Source organism: Lampris incognitus, chromosome 8 (assembly GCF_029633865.1).
Source record: "Lampris incognitus isolate fLamInc1 chromosome 8, fLamInc1.hap2, whole genome shotgun sequence".
NCBI lineage: Eukaryota > Metazoa > Chordata > Actinopteri > Lampriformes > Lampridae > Lampris > Lampris incognitus.
This window is the reverse complement of record NC_079218.1, coordinates 18,448,775-18,474,921: the sequence shown is the minus strand read 5'-3', so window position 1 is coordinate 18,474,921 and position 26,147 is coordinate 18,448,775. Positions and strand designations below refer to the sequence as shown.

General features: G+C 44.3%; 1 protein-coding gene across 1 annotated transcript; it reads right to left on the bottom strand.

The window, feature by feature from the left end:
• Positions 1-1,057: 1,057 nt before the first annotated feature.
• On the bottom strand, positions 1,058-22,938 carry LOC130116921 (GDNF family receptor alpha-4-like). The gene is made up of 8 exons (XM_056285025.1): positions 22,872-22,938; positions 22,118-22,384; positions 21,921-22,013; positions 21,420-21,789; positions 15,896-16,005; positions 15,216-15,350; positions 4,065-4,201; positions 1,058-1,305 (listed from the first exon to the last, which is right to left on the bottom strand). The coding sequence occupies exons 1-8, from the start codon at positions 22,936-22,938 to the stop codon at positions 1,108-1,110; spliced, it is 1,377 nt and encodes a 458-aa protein (XP_056141000.1). The 3' UTR covers positions 1,058-1,107.
• Positions 22,939-26,147: the final 3,209 nt, after the last annotated feature.

Below are 26,147 nucleotides of genomic sequence, written 5' to 3'. Positions count from 1 at the left end.
TCCCCCCCCCCCTCTGTATCCACATGCTAGTGATGAAAGGGAGGGAGCAGTAAAATGATGTCTCCTAAGGTTAAATAGTGAAAAGGTAGGAAAGCAGTGAAATTGCTATTATTTCCCATGAGCCCGACGCTAAACCTTTCTCACACATTGAAGAAAGTGATTTCTGCTTTTACTGGTTATGTTGCATTTCTTTACTCGCCAATACTACAAGAGAATTTGATCTCATTTCTTTTCCCACTGTTTGAGCGTCCAGCCGTTCACCAAGGTGAGAGATGGGGGGGGGGGGGACTGGCGGTGGAGACTAAAGAGGAGACGGGAGGAACTTAGCAGCCGTGGTGTACATGGTTCTGGGTGATGTAAAGCCAGAAGAACCAGAAGCTCACAAAAGAAGCATGACAGACCTCAAACGGAGTTTAAAAACAGGCTTTTCATCTTGTTTTACATTTCTATGATGCTGTCTGATAGGAAATTGCTGTTTTTTTTTTTCTGTGAAAATTGCATACTCTAACAGAATTAAGTGCAGTGCAATTTCTCCATCACTGGTAGTAAAGAGGATTATCTTCGTCAATGGTGGTATAAAGCAAGGATAGAAATTGCCAAGGGGGGGTAACAGAGGCAAGAGAAAAGGATGCCAATTCCTGCACAGTTGCAGTAGAGATAACTGACAAGTTTTTCAGGAATATGTATGGCAAATGTGACCTTGGGCAGTGTGCATCCTCTTAGAAGGTTTAGTGTGAGCCAAGCCCTAGATAGGCTATTCACTCACAGCAATCTCTCTATTCATCTATACACGCCTGCATTTGCTCATCTTTCCATCTCAATGGATGTGTGAGAGAACTCCAGCTATATGACTGTCTAGGATAACAAATATACTGTACCACTTGAGGAGGCAGTAAGTAAAGTGAGATCCAAACCATAAAGACAGAGTAAAGGGTACTTTGGTGACATAATAACAGAAAGAAAAAAGGATTAAGCCATAGTCCAGCAAGAGAATTTCCATTTTCATTCTTGCAGTCTATCCTGTGTGGTTCATTTTGTTTGAGTGCTGCGATGGAGGTGGATGTGATAGCTGAGTGTAAAATGAGTGTGTACAATGGGATGAAGGTCTCAGCCCCAACGCTCCCAGGCCAGGGATATAGTTGGCAATAGCAGGAGTGGTGACGCAGGCACTGCTTGGCTTGCAGCTCCCTGCTGGCTCCCTCGAGGTCCTGATTCCACATTTGAGTCCTTTTCAGAATATGGCGGAATAACATTGAACTCGTGACTTTCTTTTTCCTCCTTCTCCTCTTCTTTACTCTCTTCCATCTGAAAAAAAAAGAAAGAAGGAAGGAAGAGAGGTTTATAGCTCCTGTAGGTGTTCACATAAATGTGGAGGTAAGGCCAAAATGTATATTCATTATGAAAATGTATCTTTGAATAGATTTCAGATGTATTTTATTATTTTATGTTTATTTTATTGTTTTATTTTATAATAATACAATATTTATCATATTATCTTAATAGTGTTTTGTAATATGTAGGCTCCAGCATCCCGCGACCCTGAGCGCAGGATAAAGCGGTTTGGACGATGGATGGATGGATATGTATGGTTTTGATTGTTTAGTTTAGATTTGAGAGCATGAACAAACACCTCCCGGAGTGAGGTTGAAGAAGGTCTCTAGTCTGTAATATCGTCAGGAGGACTCTGAGCTGCTTTGGGGATGAGGAAACCCATCTGACCTTCTAGACTCAGTGACAGCCACAGATGTATTTCCTAAACTACATTTGGACACATTTTTGATTACAGAATTATTAACGGTATCTGAAATGAATTAACCAGGACAGCCAGTTTTGGTGTGAAAGCTTAAAAAGTGTCCTCAAAGTAAGACTCTTATTTGTCGCCAATTTGAACCGCTACAGGAAATACTTCCTGATGTCATCAAATTTGGGTTTTTCTTATTTTTCTTATCTTGAGGCTAGTGTTGGACGAGAAGTTTACATTTCTTAAATTTGCAAGGTCACAGAAATAAAATCAGACAATGCTGTTTCGGGGTGGATTTTCCCTTTTAATATAAATAATCTAAACGACAAATACTTAAAGGGAAACCTTTATCACATATTCTTTAAACGTCTTTGCATTTTAATGGGCATCCGGGCAGCGTAGCGGTCTATTCTGTTGCCTACCAACACAGGGATCTTCGGTTCAAATCCCAGTGTTACCTCCGGCTTGGTTGGGCATCTCTACAGACACAATTGGCCGTGTCTGCCGGAGGGAAGCTGGATGTGGGTATGTGTCCTGGTCGCTGCAGTAGCGCCTCCTCTGGTCGGTCGGGGCGCCTGTTCGGGGGGGGAGGGGGAACTGGGGGGAATAGCGTGATCCTCCCACGTGCTACGTCCCCCCTGGTGCAACTCCCCACTGTCAGGTGAAAAGAAGCGGCTGGCAACTCTACATGTATCGGAGGAGACATGTGGTAGTCTGCAGCCCTCCCCGGATCGGCAGACGGGGTGGAGCAGTGACCGGGATGGCTCGAAAGAGTGGGGTAATTGGCCAGGTGCAATTGGGGAGAAATGGGGGTGGGGGTGTCTTTGCGTTTGTAAAGTGTGATGTTGTAATAACTTAAGGTACCACATGTGCTAGAACTCTGCTCTCAGTGTATTTTCTATACTGTTTTCTGAGAGGTTGAATTCTCCACATAGGAGCCCAAAACAAGGAGCTTCACAGTGCATACATTAAAGACCGTTTGATGGCCTAACCCAAACCATTGGATAGGACCTCAGAGTTGTATTTTTCTTCAAGTATATGTCTAAATAATGTAGCAACCTGTCTGCCATGTATTGACATCTTCCACCTTTTCACCTACCTGCTACTTTTGTGATGCCCAACGATCTGCTGGAAGCATTTTCCCAAGCTTTCATGATCAAAAATGACTTTGAGATTGCTTAAATCAAATCAAAAGCTTTACAATTCGTAGCATGGGAGCTAATTATCGTAATGGTGACTGTCACTTTTTATTTTTTGCTGGCATAACAATGTATTATCACAACTAATTTAACAGCGCTTTATAATAATGAAGAAATATTACCTGTAGAAGCTTTAATTAACAGTTGAAGCAATGTCTCAGTAATGAATATAAGATGCAGAAAGCAGCTTACCCATGTGAGAGTTTGTGTGCTGTGAAGGATCGGTGGATTGGAGAGGAGGAGAGGAGATAGGAATGGAGAGGATTAGGGTGGCGAGAGGGGATAGGGGACAGATGGGCGTGAATAAATGAATATTAACACAAGAGGGTTGATTCTAACACTGCAAAAACACCTACGGCTAATCCTCACCCACAATAACAGAAAAGGGGCAGAGGGGGAGGGAGGGAGGGAGAGAGAGTGAGCAAGGGAGAATGACTCGGGTTATGGGGAGATGCTGGGTCTCATTCAAAAGCCACAGTATTATGTAGGCTCTGACTCAGTTGGCTGTGTGCGCATTGAGGAGCATGTTTGCAGGGCCGGGCACTACTTTCAGTGAGATTTGGGGTGGCATCTATGACAACACAGTAATGAGTGTTAAGGAGGGCACAACACTCGGCGTTGACAATGCTGCCTTTGCCGATCCATTTTTTCTCCCCAATTGTATCCGGCCAATTACCCCACTCTTCCGAGCCATCTCGGTCACTGTGCCACCCACTCTGCCGATCCAGGGAGGGCTGCAGACTACCACATGCCTCCTCTGATACATGTGGAGTCACCAGCTGCTTCTTTTCACCTGACATGGAGGAGTTTCTCCAGGGGGACGTAGCGCGTTGGAGGATCACGCTTTTTACCCCCAGTTTCCCTGAACAGGCACCCCGACTGACCAAAGGAGGTGCTAGTGCAGCGACCTGGACACATACCCACATCCGGCTTCCCATCCGCAGACACCGCCAATTGTGTCTGTAGGGACGCCCGACCAAGCCAGAGGTAACATGGGGATTCGAGTCGGCGATCCCCGTGTTGGTAGGTAACGGAATAGACCGCCACGCCACCCGGACGCCCCCATCTGATGTGTGTTTAATAAAAGCGTACAGCAAGACAACGAAGAGTTCAAGAGTTCTTACACTGGTAAAGTCTTGGAGCGTGTCAACGCTGAAGTGAACCTTCTCCTGGTAGACCCGTGGGGAAGGCTGAGAGGCTGCCATAGGTGTGCTTTCCACAGGTGGAGGTGTAGAGCTTCCCATGGAGCTGATGGCATTGCCTGGCACGAAACAGCAGGAAACATCAACATTCAGTTCCCAGTCCCCATATTCATACTTAAAGACCCGTCAAAAAAAGCATCCCTTTTTTTGTAACCCCGTCTGGATTTAGCAACACGCCAAAGCTACACATTATTATGTAAAAACCTTACATGGCTGACATGAGTACGCTGACATCGAGCATGCTGCCCCTTCTACATCCACCCTGGTTAGGCAGCCGTTCAACAGCACGGTGCATTTGTCAGTTTTTCTTTTAAGATTATCTTTAGGAAATGTTAGTCTTCATAGCCAGACTAGTGAAGGTAGACGGGGAACACGGGGTTGAAGAATTCACGGGGGAGAGAAGTAAAATCTCTGAGCCGAATGTGAACCCAGAATGCTGTGGAGACCTAAACCTGCAAAAGTGGTATGTTTGGAAAAAGTCTGAGAGTCTGAACATCTGATGGTCTTATTCATCATTCAACTAGAGGAGACCGTCTTACTCCAAGGAAAAGTAGTTTTGGCCAAACTGCTTTTTCTGTCAGAGCCTTTCAGGATGAACAGCTTACCGCAACACATAAACTATCATCTACCTTTCCTTTTCCATAACGCCAAGGGCTGGGTTTATTAGAAATCAAACTTGTGAACACTAGAACAATGAGGTGTTTCGATGTTGTTTGCTGTCTCATTGTCATTATTATGCCTAGTGTATGAGCTGCTCCTGCTTATCATGCGCTATGTACATAATATCCGCACTTCACCAGGCCTACCATTGTGTTGTCATGCTATTTGTTTTTTGTGTGTCATAACAGCTCTTTCTTGTCTCTACGTAGTGCAGGCTCTGTTCGTATCTGCATATTTTCACCATTTTTTTTATCATTAATTGTACTTTCAGTGCTTTTATACTTAACACACAAACAGAGTAATATAGTGTACGCTGTTAAGTGCTGGGAGGATTGCCGTGACTTGTACATCAGGGAAACTAAACAGACGCTGGCCAATATGATGGCACAACACAGAAGAGCTAACACGTCAGGCCAGGACTCCACAGTCTACACCCATCTACAGGCCAGTGACCGCTCTTTCAAGGATGAGGATGTGCACATCCTTGATAGGGAGGAACGCCCGTTTGAATGGGGAGTCAAAGAGGCCATCTATGTTAAGAGGGAACGACCATCCCTGAACCGAGGGGGAGGACTAAGAGTACATCTGTCACCATCTTACAATGCTGTGATTGCAAACATTCTCCAATCTTCTGTGAATAGTACACATTTCCATTGTAACTCTAGTTAATGGTCATGGCAATTTGCATAGGAAACCCATCATTGTTTTCGGTTGTTATGCCACTGTATTGTTTGAGGGTGGGGACACCTGCAGTCAGTTGAGACGGAAGAGGTCACTCAGATGAATGACAAAACGTTTCTCAGTAAACGTATCCAGGTGAACTGATTTGACTTTCTGTGATGCAAGGTGGTTGCACGCTTGCTGCTCATTTGCAGCATGCTGTTCTGTCCTCCACACGGGATTGACTATTTACATTGCACACGTGCCTTCCTGAGCCCTCTTCTTCCCCTTTGCCCACATCAATGACTGCCGCACCCTTCCTCACACCTGTCCCCCCTTGTGTTATGATTGCACTGCTGTTCGACCTCTTCCCATTCCTGATCTTATCACCGACAGACATCATTACCCCCACCGTCACCACAACAAACACGTGAATCAGTCCAATCTCTGTCCCCTTTCTCAGTCCTCACAGCCTATCACAAACCAACATCACCTGAAACTGATTTTGCTCAACACTCATTCACTCAATAACAAAAGCCTTATTCTGAGTGAATTTATAGCTGATAGTAACCTTGATTTCCTCTGCTTCACTGAAATCTGCATAAACCCCTGGACTATTTCTCACTAAACCAGCCCACACCCACAGGATTCACATACAATGATAAACCTCATATTGAAGGGCAGGGAGGTGGTGTTGCTGCTGTTTACATGAAGGACATTAAAACAACCACCATTTCCATTCCTGCCGCTCATTGTTTTGAACATCTTGCTTTCAAACTCTCTAGTCCAACTCCGTTGGTCACTGTCGTTATCTGCCCCCCCCCCCCCCACAAGCCAAACTCCTTCTTTCTTTCTGAATTCTCTGATTTTCTGACCCAGCTACGTATGTTCCATCTCACCTTCCGTTCTCTTCCTGGGTGATTTTAATGTCCCCATTGATGACGCTGACTTTAAATCGGCCATAGAATTCCTGGAACTGCTACAATGCTTCAACTTCACACAACATAACTTCCCTACTCACAGCTGTTGTCACATCCTGGATTTGGAACGTCATCAAGATGGCACCATAGATGGTAGTTCGGTTCCGCGCTCTCTTGTACTTTTTCTGTTTTTGTTTATTTGCTTAGTTTCCGGTGCCCACTCACTAATCACATACAGCAGAAGAACTTTTAAGCCCCCAACTGTCCACTGAACAAACTGAACACACTTTTTACCAACTTTTTTTTTTTTGTCCCTGATATCCTCCACTTCAAACTCACCCAGCTCACAGTACCAGCCCCCATCTGCCAGTAGGTTTAAAAACTTCCTGACGACAGGAGGCAGCTAGTGAGACTGGGGAAAATCACATCCAGCACCCAGACAATCAGCACTGGCAACCCCCCCGGGGTTGTTTGCTCTCCCCTTCACTCTTCTCCCTCTACACAAATGACTGCACCTCAGGACACCCGTCTGTTAAACTCCTGAAGTTTGCGGACGACACGGCCATCATTGGCCTTATCCAGGGTGGTGATGAGTCTGCATATAGACGGGAGGCTGAACAGCTGGCCCTCTGGTGTAGCCATTAAAACCTGGAGCTAAACCCGCTCAAAACTGTGGAGATGACGTTGGGCTTCAGAAGGAGCCCCCCAGCACTGCTCCCTCACCATACTCAACAGCACAGTGTCTGCAGTGAAAACCTGCAGATTTCTAGGTTCCACAATCTCCTGGGACCTAAAGTGGGCATCCAACATAGACACAATCATCAAAAAGGCCCAGCAGAGGATGTACTTTGTCCGCCAGCTCAGGAAGTTAAACATGCCTCTGAACTGCTGATTCAGTTCTACACTGCAACAATCCAGTCTCTCCTCTGCACATCCATCCCTGTCTGGTTTGGATCAGCCACCAAACAGAACAAGGACAGACTACAACAGACAGTTAAGTCCGCAGAGACAATCATTGGTGCCAACCTGCCCTCCGTTCAGGACTTATACATCTCCAGAGTCAGGAAATGGGCAGGCAAGATTCAAGATTCAAGACTCAAGATTCTTTATGTCTCATTATACAAATACAAGAATGTAAAATTCTTGTGTTTCGGCTCATCAACACTGCAGCAACAATAGTAATAAAATAACAACAAAACAGAACAAAAAGCAGTAATAATAATACATAGTGTGCGGTGTATGTAAATTGCTGTGTGTGTGTGTGTAAACTGATTATCTGCTGAAGACCATAGGTCAGTACCAGTCAGTCCAGCACCAGGCTTAGTGTCTTCAATGTTCTTTGTTCAAAAGTCTGGTTGCTTGGTGGAAAAAGCTGTCCCGGAGCCTACTGAGCTGAGTTTTGAGGCTGCAGTACCATTTGCCTGATGGTAGCAGCTGGAACAGTCCATAGTTGGGGTGGCTGGGGTCTTTGATAATCGGATGGGCTGTGCTGACGCAACGTTCGTTGTATATGTCCTGGATGGGGGGAAACACGCATCCACTGATGTCCTGGGCCATCTGCACAACCCTACTACCACTACTACTTTTGGCTGCTCCTGTTGGGGGTCGCCACAACGAACATCCGTTTCCAATTCTCCCTGTCTTCTGCATTTTCCTCTGTCCCACCAGCCACCTGCATGTCCTCCCTCACCACATCCATAAACCTCCTCTTTGGCCTTCCTCTTTTCCTCTTCCCTGGCAGCTCCATATTCAGCATCCTTCTCCCAATATACCCAGCATCTCTCCTCCACACATGCCCAAGCCATCTCAATCTTGCCTCTCTTGCCTTGTCTCCAAACCGTCCAGCCTGAGCAGTCCCTCTAATATAATCGTTTGTAATCCTGTCCTTCTTCGTCACTCCCAATGAAAATCTTAGCATCTTCAACTCTGGCATCTCCAGCTCCGCCTCCTGTCTTTTCGTCAGTGCCACTGTCTCCAAACCATATAACATAGCTGGTCTCACAACCATCTTGTAAACCTTCCCTTTAACTCTTGCTGGTACCCTTCCATCACAAATCACTCCTGACACTCTTCTCCACCCAGTCCACCCTGCCTGCACGCTCTTCTTTACCTCTCTTCTGCATTCCCCATTACTTTGGACAGTTGACCCCAAGTATTTAAACTCATACGCCTTCGTCACCTCTACTCCATCCTCACCATTCCACTGTCCTCCCTCATATTCACGCATAGGTATTCCGTCTTGCTCCTACTGACTTTCATTCTTCTTCTCTCCAGGCTCTCCTCAACCTCCACCCTACTCTCATTACAGATCACAATGTCATCTGCAAACATCATAGTCCATGGAGACTCCTGCCTGATCTCATCCATCAACCTGCCCCTCACCACTGCAAACAAGAAAGGGCTCAGAACCGTTCCTTGATGTAATCCCACCTCCACCCTGAACCATCTGTCATTCCAACCACACACCCCACCATTGTCACACTTTCCTCATACATATCCAGCACCACTCCTACATAGTTCTCTGCAACTCCTGACTTCCTCATACAATACCACACCTCCTCTCTCGGCACCCTGTCATATGCTTTCTTTAAATCTACAAAGACACAATGCAACTCTTTCTGGCCTTCTCTATACTTCTCAATCAACATTCTCAAAGCAAACATCACATCTGTGGTGCTCTTTCGTGGCATGAAACCATACTGCTGTTCGCTGATAGTCACCTCTCCTCTTACCCTAGCTTCTATTACTCTTTCCCATATCTTCATGCTGTGGCTAATCAACTTTATACTTCTGTAGTTGCTACAGTTCTGCACATCGCCCTTGTTCTTGAAAATCGGTACCAGTATGCTTCTTCTCCACTCCTCAGGCATCATCTCACTTTCCAAGATTGTGTTAAACAATCTTGTTTTTTCCGCACAACCCTCTGCAGTGTTTTGCGGTTGTGGGCAGTACAGTTCCCTTGCCAGGCGGTGATGCATCCAGTCAGGATGGTCTCGGTTGTACCTCTGTAGAAGGCCCATAGAATATTGGGCCCCATGGCAAACCTCTTCAGTTGCCTGAGGTGAAAGAGGTGTTGCTGTGCCTTTTTCACCACATGGCTGGTGTGTTCATCCCAGGTGTGGTCCTCGGTAATGTGGACACTGAGGAACTTGAAGCTCTTGACCCTCTCTACAGCAGTGCCATGATGGTGATGGGGTCTAGCCCCCCCCCCTCTCTTACTGTAGTCCACAATCAGCTCCTTGGTTTTGTCGACGTTGACATAGAGGTTATTCTCCTGGCACCACTTTGTTAGATTGTTGACCTCTCTCCTATATGCTGTCTCGTCATCGTCGGTGATCAGGCCCATAACCGTCGTGTTGTCAGCAAACTTTATCACCAAGTTGGAGCTATGTGTGGCCACACAGTCATGGGTGTACAGGGATCAGAGGAGGGGACTCAGGATGCAGCCCTGAGGGGCTCCTCTGTTGTGGGGCAGAAGAGCAGAGGTATTGGAGCCCACCACCTGGTGTCGGCTCAACAGGAAGTTTAGGATCCAGCTGCACGGGCTGGGGTTGAGTCCTAAGTCACTGAGCTTGGTGTAGAGTCTAGAGGGGCTATGGCGTTGAATGCTGAGCTGTAGTCTACAAACAGCATTCTCACATAGGAGTTCCTTTTCTCCAGGTGGGTGAGGGCGGTATGGAGTGTAGTGGCTATTGCGTCATCAGTGGATTGATTTTGTCGGTATGCAAATTGGTGGGGGTCAAGGATGGGCAGTAACATGCTACAGATTAGTGCCTTAATAAGCTTCTCAAAACATTTACTCACTATGCGAGTGAGGCAACATCACTGTATACCCATCACACCCTGGTCACAACCTGCTCCAACTCCTCCCCTCTCATAGGTGCTACAAAGCACTGTACCCCAAAACAACCAGATATAAAAACAGTTTCTTTCCGCAGGCTGTCATTCAAATGAATGCTTAACATTGTCAAATAAATCCAACCATTTTGTATATACTGTACTGTACATTTATGTATACTGGTATGCTCTGTCATGTCCATCTACCTCAGGCATGTGTGTATGTAAATAACCTGTTAACATTGAACCTACATGGCCAATAAACTTGATTCTGATTCTGATTTGGTCTGCTCCACTGGTCTCACAATACATCAACTCTCCAGCCTCAACCTCAATATCTCTGACCACCTGGTAATCACTATGGACATTGACATACATCCCTATCCACATCCCAAAAGTCAAATGTATAATGTCCTTCAGAAATCTCAAATCTATCTCCCCCTCAGCTCTCTCTGCCTCTCTTGCCAATAAAATGTCTGCCTCCCCTCCCCCGCTGTCTGATAATCCCTCCAATCTAGTCAATTATTATAATGACACACTCTCCTCTTGTCGTGATCAGCTGGTTCCCATTAAAATCAAAATAGTCTCATTCACACACTCCGCCCCCTGCTATACTCCTGAACTCCATCAAATGAAATTCTGTAAGTGCCAGCTTGAAAGACTTTGCAAGAAAACTAGACTATCTTCAACGATACAAAGATGCTCTCATGACAGCCTGGTTCACCTACTTACTGCTCACATCTCATACACTCTGACTCCACCAACCACAAGGCTCTCTTTTCCACGATAAACATTCTCCACAAACCCAGTGACAATACCTCCAATTCCTTCAGAGTTAATAAGTGAAACTCTTTCCTTTCATTTTTCCAAACTAAAATTGACACCATCTACAGCAACCTGACCACCTCCCTTGCCCCCCCCCCCCCCCATTTACCACTCAACCCCTGTAAAAGTTCTCCCCTGTGTCCCAAATGGAGCTGTTCAACCTTACGGTGGGAATGAAAAGCTCCACTTGTCTTCTGGATGCCATCCTATCCAATGTTGTTAAGCACTGTCTCCCAGATATGTCCTCTCCCATCAAAGAAATCATTAAGTCCTCCTTCAGCTCTAGTTCAGTCCCCCATACACTTAAAGTGGCCGCTGTAGACTCCATTCCCAAAAAAAAACCTGGGCTCAACCCTGATATCATGAGCAATTCCCAGCCCATCTCCAATCTCCCCTTTCTGTCAAAAGTAGGAAAGAAAGAAAGCCACTTTATTCTGTCATTGTATTCTTACAACGAATTTGTTCTCGGCATTTAACCCATCCTATTGTATAGGAGCAGTGTGCAGCTGCAGCGCCCGGGGATCAACTCCAGTTCTTCTTTCCATTGCCTTGGTCAGGGGCAGAGGCAGGAGTATTAACCCTAACATGCATGTCTTTTTGATGGTGGGAGGAAACTTGAGCACCCAAAGGAAACCCATGCAGACACGGGGACAACATGCAAACTCTACATAGAAAGGACCTACACAGAAATGACCTGGGATGGCCCGGGGTTTGAACCCAGGACCATCTTGCTGTGAGGCAACAGTGCTAACCACTGGGCCACCGTGCCACCATGTATTGAAACGTGTTGTCGCCTCCCAACTCAAAGCTCACCTCATCTCCAAAGACCTGTTTGAACCATTTCAATCTGGTTTCTGCTCACAGCACAAAAACAGCCCTCCTTAAAGTCACCAATGACCTCCTCCTTGCCTCAGACTCTGGCCACCTCAGCGTTCTCATCCTCTTTGACCTCACTGCAGCTTTCGACACCATCAACCACACCATTCTTCGCTCCCGCTTTGAAACCTCCCTCAACATCATCGGTACTTGCCTTCTCCTGGCTAAAGTCATACATCACAAACAGACAACAGTTCATTAGCATCAACAACTGCACCTCTTTCACTGCTCCTCTGTCGCAAGGTGTCCCCCAGGGTTTGGTGCTTGGCCCTCTCCTGTTTATCTTTTACAAGCCCCCCCCCCCTTGGTAACATCATATGTTGTCATGGTCTCCCCTTCTACTGCTACACCGATGATGTCCAGTTCTACATCCCCACTAAATCCATCACCACTACTACTTACTCTTACTCCAGTCTGACCAACTGCCTCACTGAAATTAAATCATGGAGGCAAGCCAACTTCCTCAAACTAAATTGTGATAAATCTTACATGATCATCGGTCCCAAATCCCTTATCAAAACCACTCACAACTTCTGCCTCACCATTGGTAACTTCACCTTTTCTCCTTCTCCACACATCTGCAATCTTGGAATAATTTTTGACAGCAATCTCTCCTTTGAACACCACATCAATCATCACCAGAACTGCCTTTTTCCACCTAAAAACATAGCTCATCTCCACCCATCACTCTCCTTTTCTGCTGCTGAAACTTTGATTCATGCCTTCATCACAGTCCGAATTGACTACGGCAACAGCATTCTTTACAGCTCATCGTCCATAGTCCTGAACAAACTCCAGTACATCCAGAACTCTGCTCCTCACCTGCTCACCCACCCCTGCTCCCGTGACCACATCACCCCTGTCCTCCAGAACCTCCTTTGGCTCCCTGTACCACAACAGATCCAATTCAAAATCATTCTCCTCACTCACAAAGACCGCCATAACCAGGCCCCCACCAACCTCACCGACCTGCTCTACTACCATACTCCTTCCTTCCTGCAGCCTTCGCTCCTTCAATGCCAACCTCCTGTCTCCACCACACAGGACCAAGTACCGGACCTGGGGCCACACGGCATTCTCCATAGCTGCCCCCTCACTCTTGAACTCTCTCCCCAAACACTTCAGAGACTGCACCCATGTGTCCACGTTCAAATCATTTATCAAAACTCCCCTTTTCGTAATTTCTTTTAATGTGCGATTAATATTGTGTGTTCCATGTTTTTGGTGTGTTGCTTTTAGGTTTATTTTAACTTATGTAAAGCGTCTGAGTACCTAGTCTCATGATACCAGACAATTGGAGATCTCTGCCTACCAATGTCTAGGGACTTCTAAATGCAAGATAGTTACTACAACGGCAGCAAGAATGACCGCTAACAAACCTATGCCTACTGCTATGGAGATCTAGGACATACCTTACCATAAATGATGCTCTCCTCCCATCCCCCTCTGTAGCGAACCACTTTGTAACGCAGAGAGAGCTTCTTAAAACATTGAAAATGGATTACTGAGCAGCATTAGATTATTTGATTGTGTTTTAACCGATGAATATATTTCCCCTCCAACACAACAAACTTTGAAGGAGTTTTCTTTGGTGACTAAGAAATTATTTTTTTCTCCGTAATTGTACTTGGCCAGGCAGCATGGTGGTTTAGTGGTTAGCGTGGTCGTCTCACAGCAAGAAGGTCCTGGGTTCGAGCCCCAGGGTAATCTAACCTTGGGGGTCCTGGGTCGTCCTCTGTGTGGCGTTTGCATGTTCTCCCCCTGTCTGCGTGTGTTTCCTCCAGGTGCTCTGGTTTCCTCCCACAGTCTAAAGACATGTAAGGTCAGGTGAATCGGCCATACTAAATTGTCCCTAAGTGTGAATGTGTTGGCCCTGTCTGTGATGGTCTGGCAGCCTGTCCAGGGTGTCTCCCCACCTACTGCCCAATGACTGCTGGGATAGGCTCCAGCATCCCCACGACCCTGTGTGGGATAAGCGGTTTGGATAATGGATGGATGGATAGACTATGGCTGAGCCATCCTATAATGCACGTGTGGTCTGATATGTATGACAGTGTTCACAAGCACGTGACTTCTGCATGTCACTGCCCAAATATGAAGGGCCACCCTAAAGATTTTGGATTTGTTCTGCAATGCAGATTTTTTTAAACTCTCTAATTGTTTCCACCCAGTTTTAGTAAGGAAACCTGGGAGATTGTCCTCAGTCTCTAGTTGAGCGAAGCGCTTAGAGACTGACTTGTGAGTCTATTGAGTACCTTGAAAAATACTATATAAATAAAATGTATTATTAGAATGAATTATTATCCATCCATCCATTATCCAAGCCGCTTATCCCAATTGGGGTCGCGGGATGCTGGAGCCTATCCCAGCAGTCACTGGGTGGCGGGCAGGGAGACACCCTGGACAGGCCGCCAGTTCATCACAAGGCTGACACATTCACACCTAGGGACAATTTAGTATGACCAGTTCACCTGACCTACATGTCTTTGTCTACATGTCTACAGGTCTTGTACATGTCAGGCACAATTTATTGTTATTATTATTATTATTATTATTATCATTCTTATTATTATCATTATATGTATTATTATTATTATTATTATTAGTTGAAATGTCTTATTGCAGTGGCAGATTAAACTTTTTTCTTTGTTTAGAGGTTCCTCTTACTTGAATGTGCTACATTTTGTCTCAGTATTCACATTGCATTTTTGCAATACATGATAACTCATGTTATCTGGTTCATGTTTCCTACCAGATATGACCTATCTAATTTGACTATTGTATCAACTCAGAATCCAGAATGTGCTCAGTAAGATCATACAATTTAGAAGTGTCATTAAAATATTTCCTGATGAGTTTGTTGGCAAAAAGAAAAAAAACAACTATCCGCTCTTTCTTTATGATACATGAAAAATTGGCAACCAGCTCGATAAGTTGCTCAACATCAAAAAAAGCAATCTGCGGTTAAATGTGATGTATAATCACTTACAAAATGTTAATTGGCTTTGCAAAATTGATAAGGCACTTTGGATTTACGTAGTCAAACTCTCAGGTGAATTGTTTCAGTGCTGATAATTGTGAGCAATTGCCAATTTGTTGAATAATAGCAATAATATGACTGAATACACGATATATGCAGATAGGCAATATACGTAAGTATAAAGAAAAGAGCTAAGGGAATTAAAATATTTCACAGGTGTTACAGTTCTGAGAATATTAACCCTTTTTGATTGTCAAAACAAGCCTGCAAACCTGTGCTCTCATAGAATGTGAAAAATGAAGTGAGTTCACTCACGCAAACAGATATTGGTGCTGAACATGTGCAGGATGCGCTGACAGCCCTGCCACTCGTTCCCACTGCCTTCACAAGTGCACCACTGAGAAACCTCCATGCTGCTGTTGCTGACATAGTTGGGAGTCATTATGGTGCCTGGTTGAGAAAGAGGCATGAAGAATCCTTAGTGAGGCTACGACTGCACCCCTTTATATCATTGCTGAAACCTTTTAAAGCAATGCTTCCCTGTGAAAGAACACTTTCACTTTGCAGTACACAACTCTTTAGTTCATGAGGAATCAACCAACAATATTAGTCACCTTAAGGATCTACTCTCACCAACCCCCCCCCCCGAACCTTTAATACTTATTATTGCAAAGATGCAAAATCACCTCTCTCACCTGTCTCAGAGACAGAATAAAATAACATCACCTGGCTCCATTTAAAGATATGTAAGAGAATCATTTTAAACCGGCTGCCCAATCATGAATTCCCTTAGATTTATACAATCTAAAAAAAGAGAATATTCAAGAAAGGTGGGATATTTCAATAAGCAGCTTACTGATGACTAACAGTAAACTGTGCAAAGCAAATAACTGAAATGAAATGTAACAGCAGATCAGAATTCTCACTTTAGTTATTGTTAAACTTGAACCCTTTCTACAACTTCCACCACTTAAATCTTTCTTCCTCCAACTTACCTATGAGTCCAGTGTAGGCCTTGAGACACATAGCTTTGCTCTCCCGCATGCAGCCAGAGGAGGATACAGGGGAGGGTTGGCAGTTGTGCTGGAAATCAGCAAACCGAGATCTGACACGCACACACACACACACACACACACACACACACACACACACACACACACACACACACACACACACACACACACACACGTTGATTCAAACAGAAACATAAAGATGGAGGAAACAGTTTTTGATCTAGGTGTACACGGAGAAGGTTGGTTTAAAGCTGGGGTAGGTAGTTTTTTCATGGCGCCATTGGGCGAAAATGTCATCATAACCCTGCAGAATATTGTAATTCAAGTGGTTTGAGAGAAAAGTAGTCATTCATTCATTATCCAAGCCGCTTATCCTTATCAGGGTCGCGGGATGCTGGAGCCTATCCCATGTTCCCGTGTATTCAATTCAATTCAAAACTTTATCGCAGACTCAGAGTCCATAATGGTCAAAGACAAAATGGTTAAAAGACAAACCCTAGACAATACACAGAGTAAACACAAAATTTTTTTTAAAAAGTATGTATGTTCTTTATTCAGGCTTTAAAAAAAGAATGCCCGGTACAGAAGATTTTAGCCAATCATGGGTCAGTTCAGAGAGCGGGTGTTCCTATTGGCTGTTCTACAAGCGCAGACGCGCATGTATGCGTCATTTCGCGTCTGCCCTGTTGGTCTTGTGGTCGTAACCCTAACCCTAAAAATCAACAAGACCAACTCGAAATGGCTGCTACACATGAACAATATTAGTGTAACTAAGAGATTCGCTGAAAAAAATAAACTTTTTTTTACATGGATAGATCATCAATTACGATACAAGTTTCACGAGTCTTGCTGTGACATTTCCCGGTTGTACACAAGTGTACGGGGCTGACGCGGAGGTGATTTGGTGGGCGGGGCTTAGCGGAGTGATACGAGGCAGCGGAGAGCGAGGTGGAAGGACTTGCATTTGGAAAATTCAATGTTGCCTCCTGCAGCGTTAGGAACGAGACTTTTTAATGTCATTTTAACAATCATATTTTCCGTAATTAGGGTGCGGGAAAATGAAAACCACAGGGATCATTGGCACATGAAGAGGAATGATGACGAACGAGAGGGCGGTAGCTTTGTGAAAAGTTGATATTTCACTTTCCTGAAACACGTTTTCGTTTCGATTTCATACGCCTCCGAAGAGTTTCACAGATGTTAAGTGACAAATTACAGCCTACTTCCTTTTTGCAGTGGAATTTAAATTTAAAAATAATTCTTCTGTCACATATACAATACTAAAAAAGTAGAATTAACATCCAGGCTCTTTATTTATTTAATTTTTTTTTCAGTTTGCAATAATTTGTTTTCTGATCTGAAAATAATAGCCCGCATAGTGCTGGTGGCAGCGGAGCCCCTGCAGTTAACCTCAGAGCTAATCTTGAAGGTTGACTGCTTCTGAACTCCTGTGGAGAGAGGTATATGTGCTGAAATTGTTATATGTTCTAACAAAATTAATTATTGCTGGGGTGATTGAAATGAATATTTTACAAACCTAGTAGATGCACACTGTGACCAGGCATGCCACAGTATAATTACAATCACATCAAATCACAAATGTTCTATTTATTTTCTGAGTCCGAATAACACTGGGGGAGCTACAATGAGTCTGCTGGCCAAATGCAGAGGCACATTCACAAATTAGAATCGGCAGACTGTGGGATAAAAAACAGAGCCATTACAAGGCCTAGAATAACAGGAACAACCTACGGCCAATCATTAGCTCTTTATCATCAGTGTGGAATATTAAAAAACACATTTGCACATTAAGTATTCCTACTGCAGGCAACGTTTAATGATAATTTTGATATGGGTTTCTTACCAAGAACCACTCGAGGTAGTTTTCCCTCCCTAAGAACAATGTCACATAGTTTTAAATATTCTGAAAACTTTCTAAAGTCTTCCAACTTCCTTATTTACCATGGAAGCATTGTTGGGAATATCATTTTGCAATTCCAAAATGCAAACTCCATTAACGGTTCCTTCAAGATGAGAAAGACATAACTGAGAGAAACGGGACATTTATCCAAGATCAAATTTATCTACAAAATAACAAATCAAATTTAAAGGGTAATTTTTAATTTTAAACCTGGGCCCTATTTTTCCATCATTTGGGGTCTAAATCAGTTCTTCTTCATTCAGCTTTTTCCCTGTTTTTCAGGGGTCACCGGTTTCCATCAGGACCCTGTGAGGGCATAGCACCAATGCTGGCTGTTGTTAATGCGGGCCTCGACCAGCCCGGTATGGTCTTGTCAATCCGCATATTGATATGGCAAAATTTTACATCAGATGCCCTTCCTGACCCAACCACTAACCCTATAGATGGGGGCACAGGTAAAGCACTGGATGCCATCCCAGTGTTCAAGGACTTGCGCCCATGTCTGTCACCATCCGGACGCCCAACAGTAACAATGTTTATTAACAGCATTCTATCAACTTGGGAATCGTGTGTGAAAAACAATAAACAATTTACTTCCTTAGGGCCAAAACATTTTTGAGATTGGTCCAGCATTGAGTGAGAATGCTTCAGCCGGCAGCTGCAAAGTGGGCTGCAATGTAATCATTGTGGGCAATTGCGCCCGTCAAAATTCATCCACTACACATGCTTGTTTTTGCCATTGACATGCCCAGGCAGATTGTTATTCTATGTGTCTGACAACTTTGTGGAAAAGATCACTACAGAGATAGACGTCCAGGGGTGGGGAATCTTATGCAGAAAGGGCCGGTGTGGGTGCAGGTTTTTGTTCCAACCAAGCAGTTGCACACCTGATCCCACTAATGAACCAGTAGAGTCTTTGCTGAGGAACTTGATTCGGAGACACAGGCGTGTAACTGCTTGGTTGGAACAAAGACCTGCACCCACACCGGCCCTTTCTGGATAAGATGGCCCACCCCTGGAACCCGTAACAGAAGTCTAGCTCAAGGAGAAGTCTCGCTCTGAAATCTCGTGAGAGGTGAGTTGTTGTGTGAAGACAATGGTGGAAACATGAGTGAGAGTTGGAGCGAGGAGTGCCGGGAAGAGTTTGTTGGTTTGGAGTACAGAAAGTGGAGCTTAGTGTTATCTAAAAGATAATAAAAAAACAACAACAACAATGGTTCGTGTTTGTGCATTTCTGAATTGTGCCAACAGAATGTCGCGCCACATTTTACACAGCTTTCATAGACTGCCTTTGATGGATAGGGACATGCTGAAGTAGTGGCTAGTTGTGCTACAGATTTAAAAATTGATCCAACATTCCTGTCCATACACTGCACCCCGCAGACTATCAGTTCTGCAGTGCCCATTTTGACCGGGATGACTGCTGCCAGCCAAAGAAGAGAAGAAATCCTATACCAAAGCACTTTCTCCTAAAGAACAATGCTATTCCAAGAGCGGAGAGACCTGCTGCAGAGTGGAGTTAATGTTATTAAGTAAAGTTATGTGTTGGCCATCAGTACACATGAAAGCATGGCAGGATAATGGCAAAAACAATCACCCAATAAGCTAGTAGTAGTATGTACAAAATATCAGCTGAGTCATGACTGATTATAAAATGTCTATATAGATTCATTTCCCCTTTTTAGCAGTTGACATTCATAATTATAGAATAAGTGATAAACAAGCTGAGCTTATCTGGGCAATATTGTGTGTGCGTGTGCTGCGCATGGTGTAAAAATGTCCTATTTATGCTTACCCATTATAAGACCATTTTATGGCTACATTTGCATATCCTGTACATTAGGAGATATCATAGAGATACGTACTGGCAATGAATGATCATGGTAGTTATTCAATGAGCCCCAGTACATGGCCTGTTCTAACAATGTCCACATTGAAAATCAAGTCAAAGCATTTATTGTCATATGCACAGTTAAAAACAAGTTTCCCTCTACAATTAAAGTCCTCCTTTGCCTTCCACTTGTTATCAAAAAACATGAGGAATAGAAAGAGAAAATATAAAATAAAAAGAATAATAATGATATGCTTCTTGGCCTTGCAGCAACTGGTTCACCCTCCCCTGCCTTTGCCTTGAGCTGTCTCCTCATCCTCTCTTCAATTTCTAGAACCTCTTCATCCGTGTACTCTGACTCAAATAAATGCGGGCGGCCATCGAATTCAAATGCCTCATCCACATTGTCGAAATCAGCTAAATATTCAACCGTGACTTTGGAAATAAATTATTGCTAGCAGTTCCTCTATGTCTCAGGCTATGCTACCGCAAATGAATGGTCAGCTCTGATAAGATTCAGCGTGGCTTCTTCTTTTGTAGACAAACCCTGCCCCTGCATGCAAATAGTAGCAGCAGTAAAAGGGACGTTACAACAGAGACTCGAAGAAGCCAAACATAAAGAAAAAGGTCCGTCTCTGTAGGCATCCTTTCCATAATTTTGTTGGAGACTTACATTAACAATCTCAGCCTGTCAGTGGCAAAAACAAGCACTTTTAGTGGACGTACTTTGACAGGCGCAATTGCCCCAGAGGATTACATTGCAGCCCATTTCGTGGCTGCCGGCTGAAACATTCTTGCTCAATACTGGACCAATCCCAAAAATTGCTGTCCCTATTAGTCATTTAGACCCCAAATGATGGAAAAATAGGGCCCAGGTTTAAAAATATTGGAATTACTCTAAGACAAAATAAGGAAGCTATGCCTTAATAAGGAGTAATATGGTTTTCACACCCTGTCAATGAAAACTTGTAATAGCGTGCATACAGAACAGAGGGGCATCTAGACATATCGGCCACTCTCAGTGCTTTTATTCATCCTTCCATTATTGACACAGCAGTTGGTATTCTCCATAGCATTTTCACCATAAAACAACAGCCTTACACACTAAATTGAGCAATTACTACCCATATTCAAGGAACGTCAAACCTTTTACATGAGTAGCTGCATTTGAATTAAATTAGGTCCCACGAATACCTGAGCAATAAACAGGCAGACACACTGGCTAATGAAGCACACAAAGTTTAGCATCGGAGAAGTCAGCATAATGGTATCTAAGAGGAGAAAGTAAAGTGGCACTACAAAAAAAAATACTGCACTTCTTCACCTATCTCTGCTGTGCACAGTTGGTCTATTTTTTATGCTCTTGAACAAACTTTACATTCTCAAATGCTTTTTATCTTCACGTCTTTATAATCCTTTTATTTTCTCTTATCACCTAGGTAAGTGTTCTTGTTTTGGCCATTCATCATTGTCAGAAAGACTCTGGCAGGTGTCAGATTTTCTTGAGGTAATGGTTTATAGATTTTATAGACTGTTTTGTAAGGAGCATAATGGGTATTTTGAGGATCCTTTTTTGTAAATTTGATGGTATTTGTGTTTTATGGTATTACATTATCATGTTTGTTGTTCTATATAGTAGTGCACTTTTTGAAACTTTGAGACTCTATGCTGTAACTGACGGTATTTAGTAATACTCTGTTTGGAGTAATCCTGCCAGATTACTGTGCTGCATCCATTCTCGGCAACATTCTCACCTGCACAGCTCATCCCTGGAGCAATAGATCTGCAAGCTGAGGCAATTGGGTTTGCCCACTCGTTCATCTCCTCTAGTGTTTTCCTCAAATGAGCACGAAGGAACGATGGTCTTCCGCCGACGCTCCCCACACAGAGTATCGGTACAGGGACAGAAGAGAAGAGCAAAGCTGTACTCCTCGGGCACACGCTCCAGGAAACGTCGCAAAGCTCTGTGGCATTTCTGACGGTTGCAGCTGCTGTCAGAGCCGGTTGCTCGCTTGGTGCAGGCCACAACATACTCTGATCGCAGAGAGCCACACTTCTCATACAGTCCACAGTCCTGTGCTGCCTTTAGACATTGGTTTTGACCATCCACAGAATGAGAGGAAGCTGGGGGTTGCCAGGAAGAGAATGGAGTGAGGTGACTAGGCGATGAATCAATGCAGTCTTTAATCTGGCCAGCAAATTTGCAAATATTGATTCTGTAATGATTAACGGATGTGTTGTGATTGAAGCATTACCTGCCATGATGGAGGCCATGTGTGACATCTCAATGTTTCTCACTAAATTTAATTCCAGTTCTTCATATGGAGACACTTCATACTCCTCGTACGCTGCAAAACGATGTAGTCAGCATTATTATCGGTTACAATATGCAGATAAGAATGCAAAACGCAAACTTCAGTACATAGAAAAATACATGCACACTTAAACCTACCAGCAAATCTGACTGTCCAGTACACCCTGAGGCAATGCTCCTCTCTACGAGAACCACGCTGGCACTTGCAAACCTGAAGGGGGCGGTAGTGTTGAAGGGAATTCTGGGCCTCCAAGCACTCCCAACGGGCTTCAGGGCCAAGCGGTGACACTGCCTCTTCAGCTGCACAGTACTCCAACAGCCTGTAGAGCACCATGCAAGACTGCTCCTGGACACAGCCCTGCTCTGCCACCAGACAGTCTAAGGATGCAGATGCTAGCACGCTACCTGGATTAAAGGTGGATAGTGGAGACAAAAGGTGATGTCATTGGATAAAACCCGCTGGTAACTAACATTAATGGAGAACAATCACAATTTATTATTACTGAGCGGTCTTCCGAAACTGAAGTCTTCTGATGTCCCCTGAAGTCTTCCAAAAATTGTGACCGCTGGTGACATCATTGGCGAGCAATCGGAGTGTGAAAACGTACTTTCTGATTTGCTGATACGCTGCGTTGTATAAGAAAATGCAACTATAAGCACTACAGCTGAATAAGAAAATGCAGACTGGCGTTTTTCACACTATCTCATACAATGAAGCCTATTGGCAAACGAGTTCAGTTTGTTGACATTCACAGATTCCAAATATGAAGCCGCCAGCGGCCTCACTGGCAGACACTTTTCTGCACAATGTTGGAAACACAGTTCCAGACATATACATTTAGCATCCCGCCTGTCCTCATAAAAAAAAAAAACTTAACCACAACTTAACTACTATGTGAAAATACACTCAAACATATTGTTACTGATTGAATTACCACAAACCTGTCCAGTGGGCTCATTAAAAGTGATCAATACAGTATTGGAAGTTAGGTAACTTAGGGCTTTCTGAATTCACTATGCAATACTCCTGGAGAAGTGAATTCACCACGGTTGCCTGATATTAACATGCAAAGCTATGGAAGACATTGCTTTCCCGCTTTCAGTGTATCTGAAGGACACACTCACAGCTGGACGTAGAATCCATGGAGACTTTCCCCATACAGGGCCCTTTTCAACTGGGACAAGATTCCTTTCAATATGGGGGTTTCACACAGTCTGTATTTAATTCCAGACTCGGGATCCATTTATCTAGTACAGTTTAATGTCCACCTTAACTCCCACCAAGCTGCCCGATCCTTTTGCTTCGTGTCCTTCCTCTGCAGGCCGTCATTTACTCTGCTCCTGTGGACTGCGCTGGTGTAACCCCAGAACTCTTAGATCCACACACACAGCGGTCCCACAATGTTAACATTTGTAACATTTGTAATGTATTTGTTTGCTTATTTTTTATCTATAATAAAGAGGCGCAGAAGTGCAGCCCACCTTCAACAATAACACCATTTACAAAGCGAAATCAATTACTAACAACACAACAGCAATAGCTCACAACCCAACAGTAGGAAGCCGCAACACAAAATCATTAACCCACAACACAAGTCGCTCCATGACAGAAATGAGAGGCGGACTTAAACGTCCCCCCCCCCCCGCCCGAACAACTTCTGCCAAAAAACCACAGGCCACCTCGTGCCCCCAATCTCACCGAACAATATCTTTGCTGAGGCGATGAAAGACAAGACGCAGGCTGTAGTTCTCTCACAGCGAGCATCAAAGTACGGCGTCTCACTGTGCGAATGCTGTTGTCACCATGTTCCTAAAAAGTGAAGCTATCGTTTTAAAATCACAGCAGAGTATTAGGTCGAAAAGTAATACGTTTCACTACTGTTTGAATAAAAATGTTGATTTGAGGCGTCCGGGTAGCGTAGCGGTCTATTCCGTTGCCTACCAATACGGGGATCGCCAGTTCGAATCCAGGTGTTACCTCCGGCTTGGCCAGGCGTCCCTAGGGAGACAACTGGCCATGTCTGCGGGTGGAAAGCCGGATGTGGATATGTGTCCTGGTCGCTGCACTAGCGCCTCCTCTGGTCGTTCGGGGCGCCTGTTCATGGGGGAGGGGGTACTGGGGGGAATAGCGTGTTCCTCCCACGCGCTACGTCTCCCTGGTGAAACTCCTCACTCCCAGGTGAAAAGAAGTGGCTGGTGACTCCACATGTATCGGAGGAGGCATGTGGTAGTCTGCAACCCTCCCTGGATCGGCAGAGGGGGTGGAGCAGCGACTGGGATGGCTTGGAAGAGTGGGGCAATTGACCGGATACAATTGGGGAGAAAAAGGGGGGAAATTTAAAAAAAAAAGAAACATGGTGATTCAAAATGTACAACCTGTTTACAACTTGCACTGATTGCTAATAATGGCCTCCCGGTATCACAGCCTGCCACCGGTTTCATCTTTTGGAAAGCAGCCACCGTTTTGCTCCTCGACAGCTGCATGGTTAATGCTCCTTAAATTCAACACTAAGAACCACTTGTAATATTTCTGAAATTAAAGCAAAACGGCATGGTTTTCTGCTCATCCTGCTCATAAAAGAGTGTTAGCTCATTCTTAATGGGACAAAAACAGACCACTTCTCCAGCCATATGCTTCCAGTGACCTCGAGCCAATTGTCCAATATGTGTTTTTCAGTAAAGGCAAGGGATCAGATCTGTACGTGATATCAACAAATACTAAATTTACATGAAATCAGTTTCCGTAGGCGATGGGGAAAATGGTATCGTTGCATCCTCGCTGTCCAATCAGTGTATTCGCCTGTGTGAATGCTCATCACCCCATCTGCTGACTATTGAAATGGAGCAATGGGGGTCAGAATGAGAGACTAGTGGGGTCGTGGTTATGGTAGAAGTTAGATGGGATAAAGAAAGAAAAAAAAACCTGAGTCATCCTAGTCCGCCTCTCACTTCAGCTGTAAAATGACTTCCATTGTGCTTAATGATTTTTGGCATAATGCCATATTGTGTCATGGCTTAATGATTGTGTGTTGTGAGTTATGGCTGTTATGTTGTCAATATTTTATCCTACTTTGTAAATGTTGTTGTTGTTGTGGTGGTGGTGCACTCTCCTGGACCACAATAGGCTACTACAGCTCATTATCATAAAACCTGTTTATTAAAAGCAAATGAATTGAAAACTAATTAATATGAACGTCGTATCTACTTATTCAATAGAGGCATTGCTCTGATTGGCGGCACAGTGGTTAGTGCTGTCGCCTCACAGCAAAAAAGGACCTGGGTTCGAGCCCTGGGGTAGTCCAACCTTGGAGGTCGCCCCGGGTCGTCCTCTGTGTGGAGTTTGCATGTTCTCCCCGTGTCTGCATGGGTTTCCTCCAGGTTCTCTGGTTTCCTCCCACAGTCCAAAGACACGTAGGTCAGCTGAATCGGCCATACTAAATTGTCCCTAGGTGTGCGTGTGTGTGTGCGTGTGTGCGTGTGTGTGTGTCGGCCGTGTGATGGACTGGCAGCCTGCCCAGGGTGTCTCCCCGCCTGCCACCCACTGACTGCTGGGATAGGATCCAGTATCCCGCGACCCTGAGAGCAGGATAAGCGGTTTGGATAATGGATGGATGGATGAATATTGCTCTAATTGGCAGTGCTCCAACAATGTTTGAAAGTAGCACTCAACAAAACTTCAGAAAACCGATTGTTGCCCCACGAAAAAAAGGTGCGCAAGACGCTGGTAAGGCCAGAGACAGCCTGAGTGAGACAGACAGAAAATGAAAGGAATACTGCCTCACCGTATTCATAAAAATGCATTTCCATGAAGCTTTTAGAGGAATCCGTCTTCCTGAATGTGACACTTAATAGTCCCTATAAAGTACAGCTTTTACGCTGTGATTTCAAGTTGAGAAAAAAAAAACTGCCGAGGTAGGCAATATGCACACCCATTGCTCAAAATATCTCATTAACTTTTACATTCTGTCTGTTTTCAACCACAGGCAAGGCATGGGCTGACAAACCGCTTTAGAGAGGTGTCTAGCGTAGCAGGAATTTTATGCAGTGTTTATGTTTGAACTCAACGCATGCCTAAAAAAAATATATGTGCCCTTTTGTCCTCTTATTGATGTATTTTCCTAAACATGAATACATAATATATGTATTATCATTATATCATATATACTTT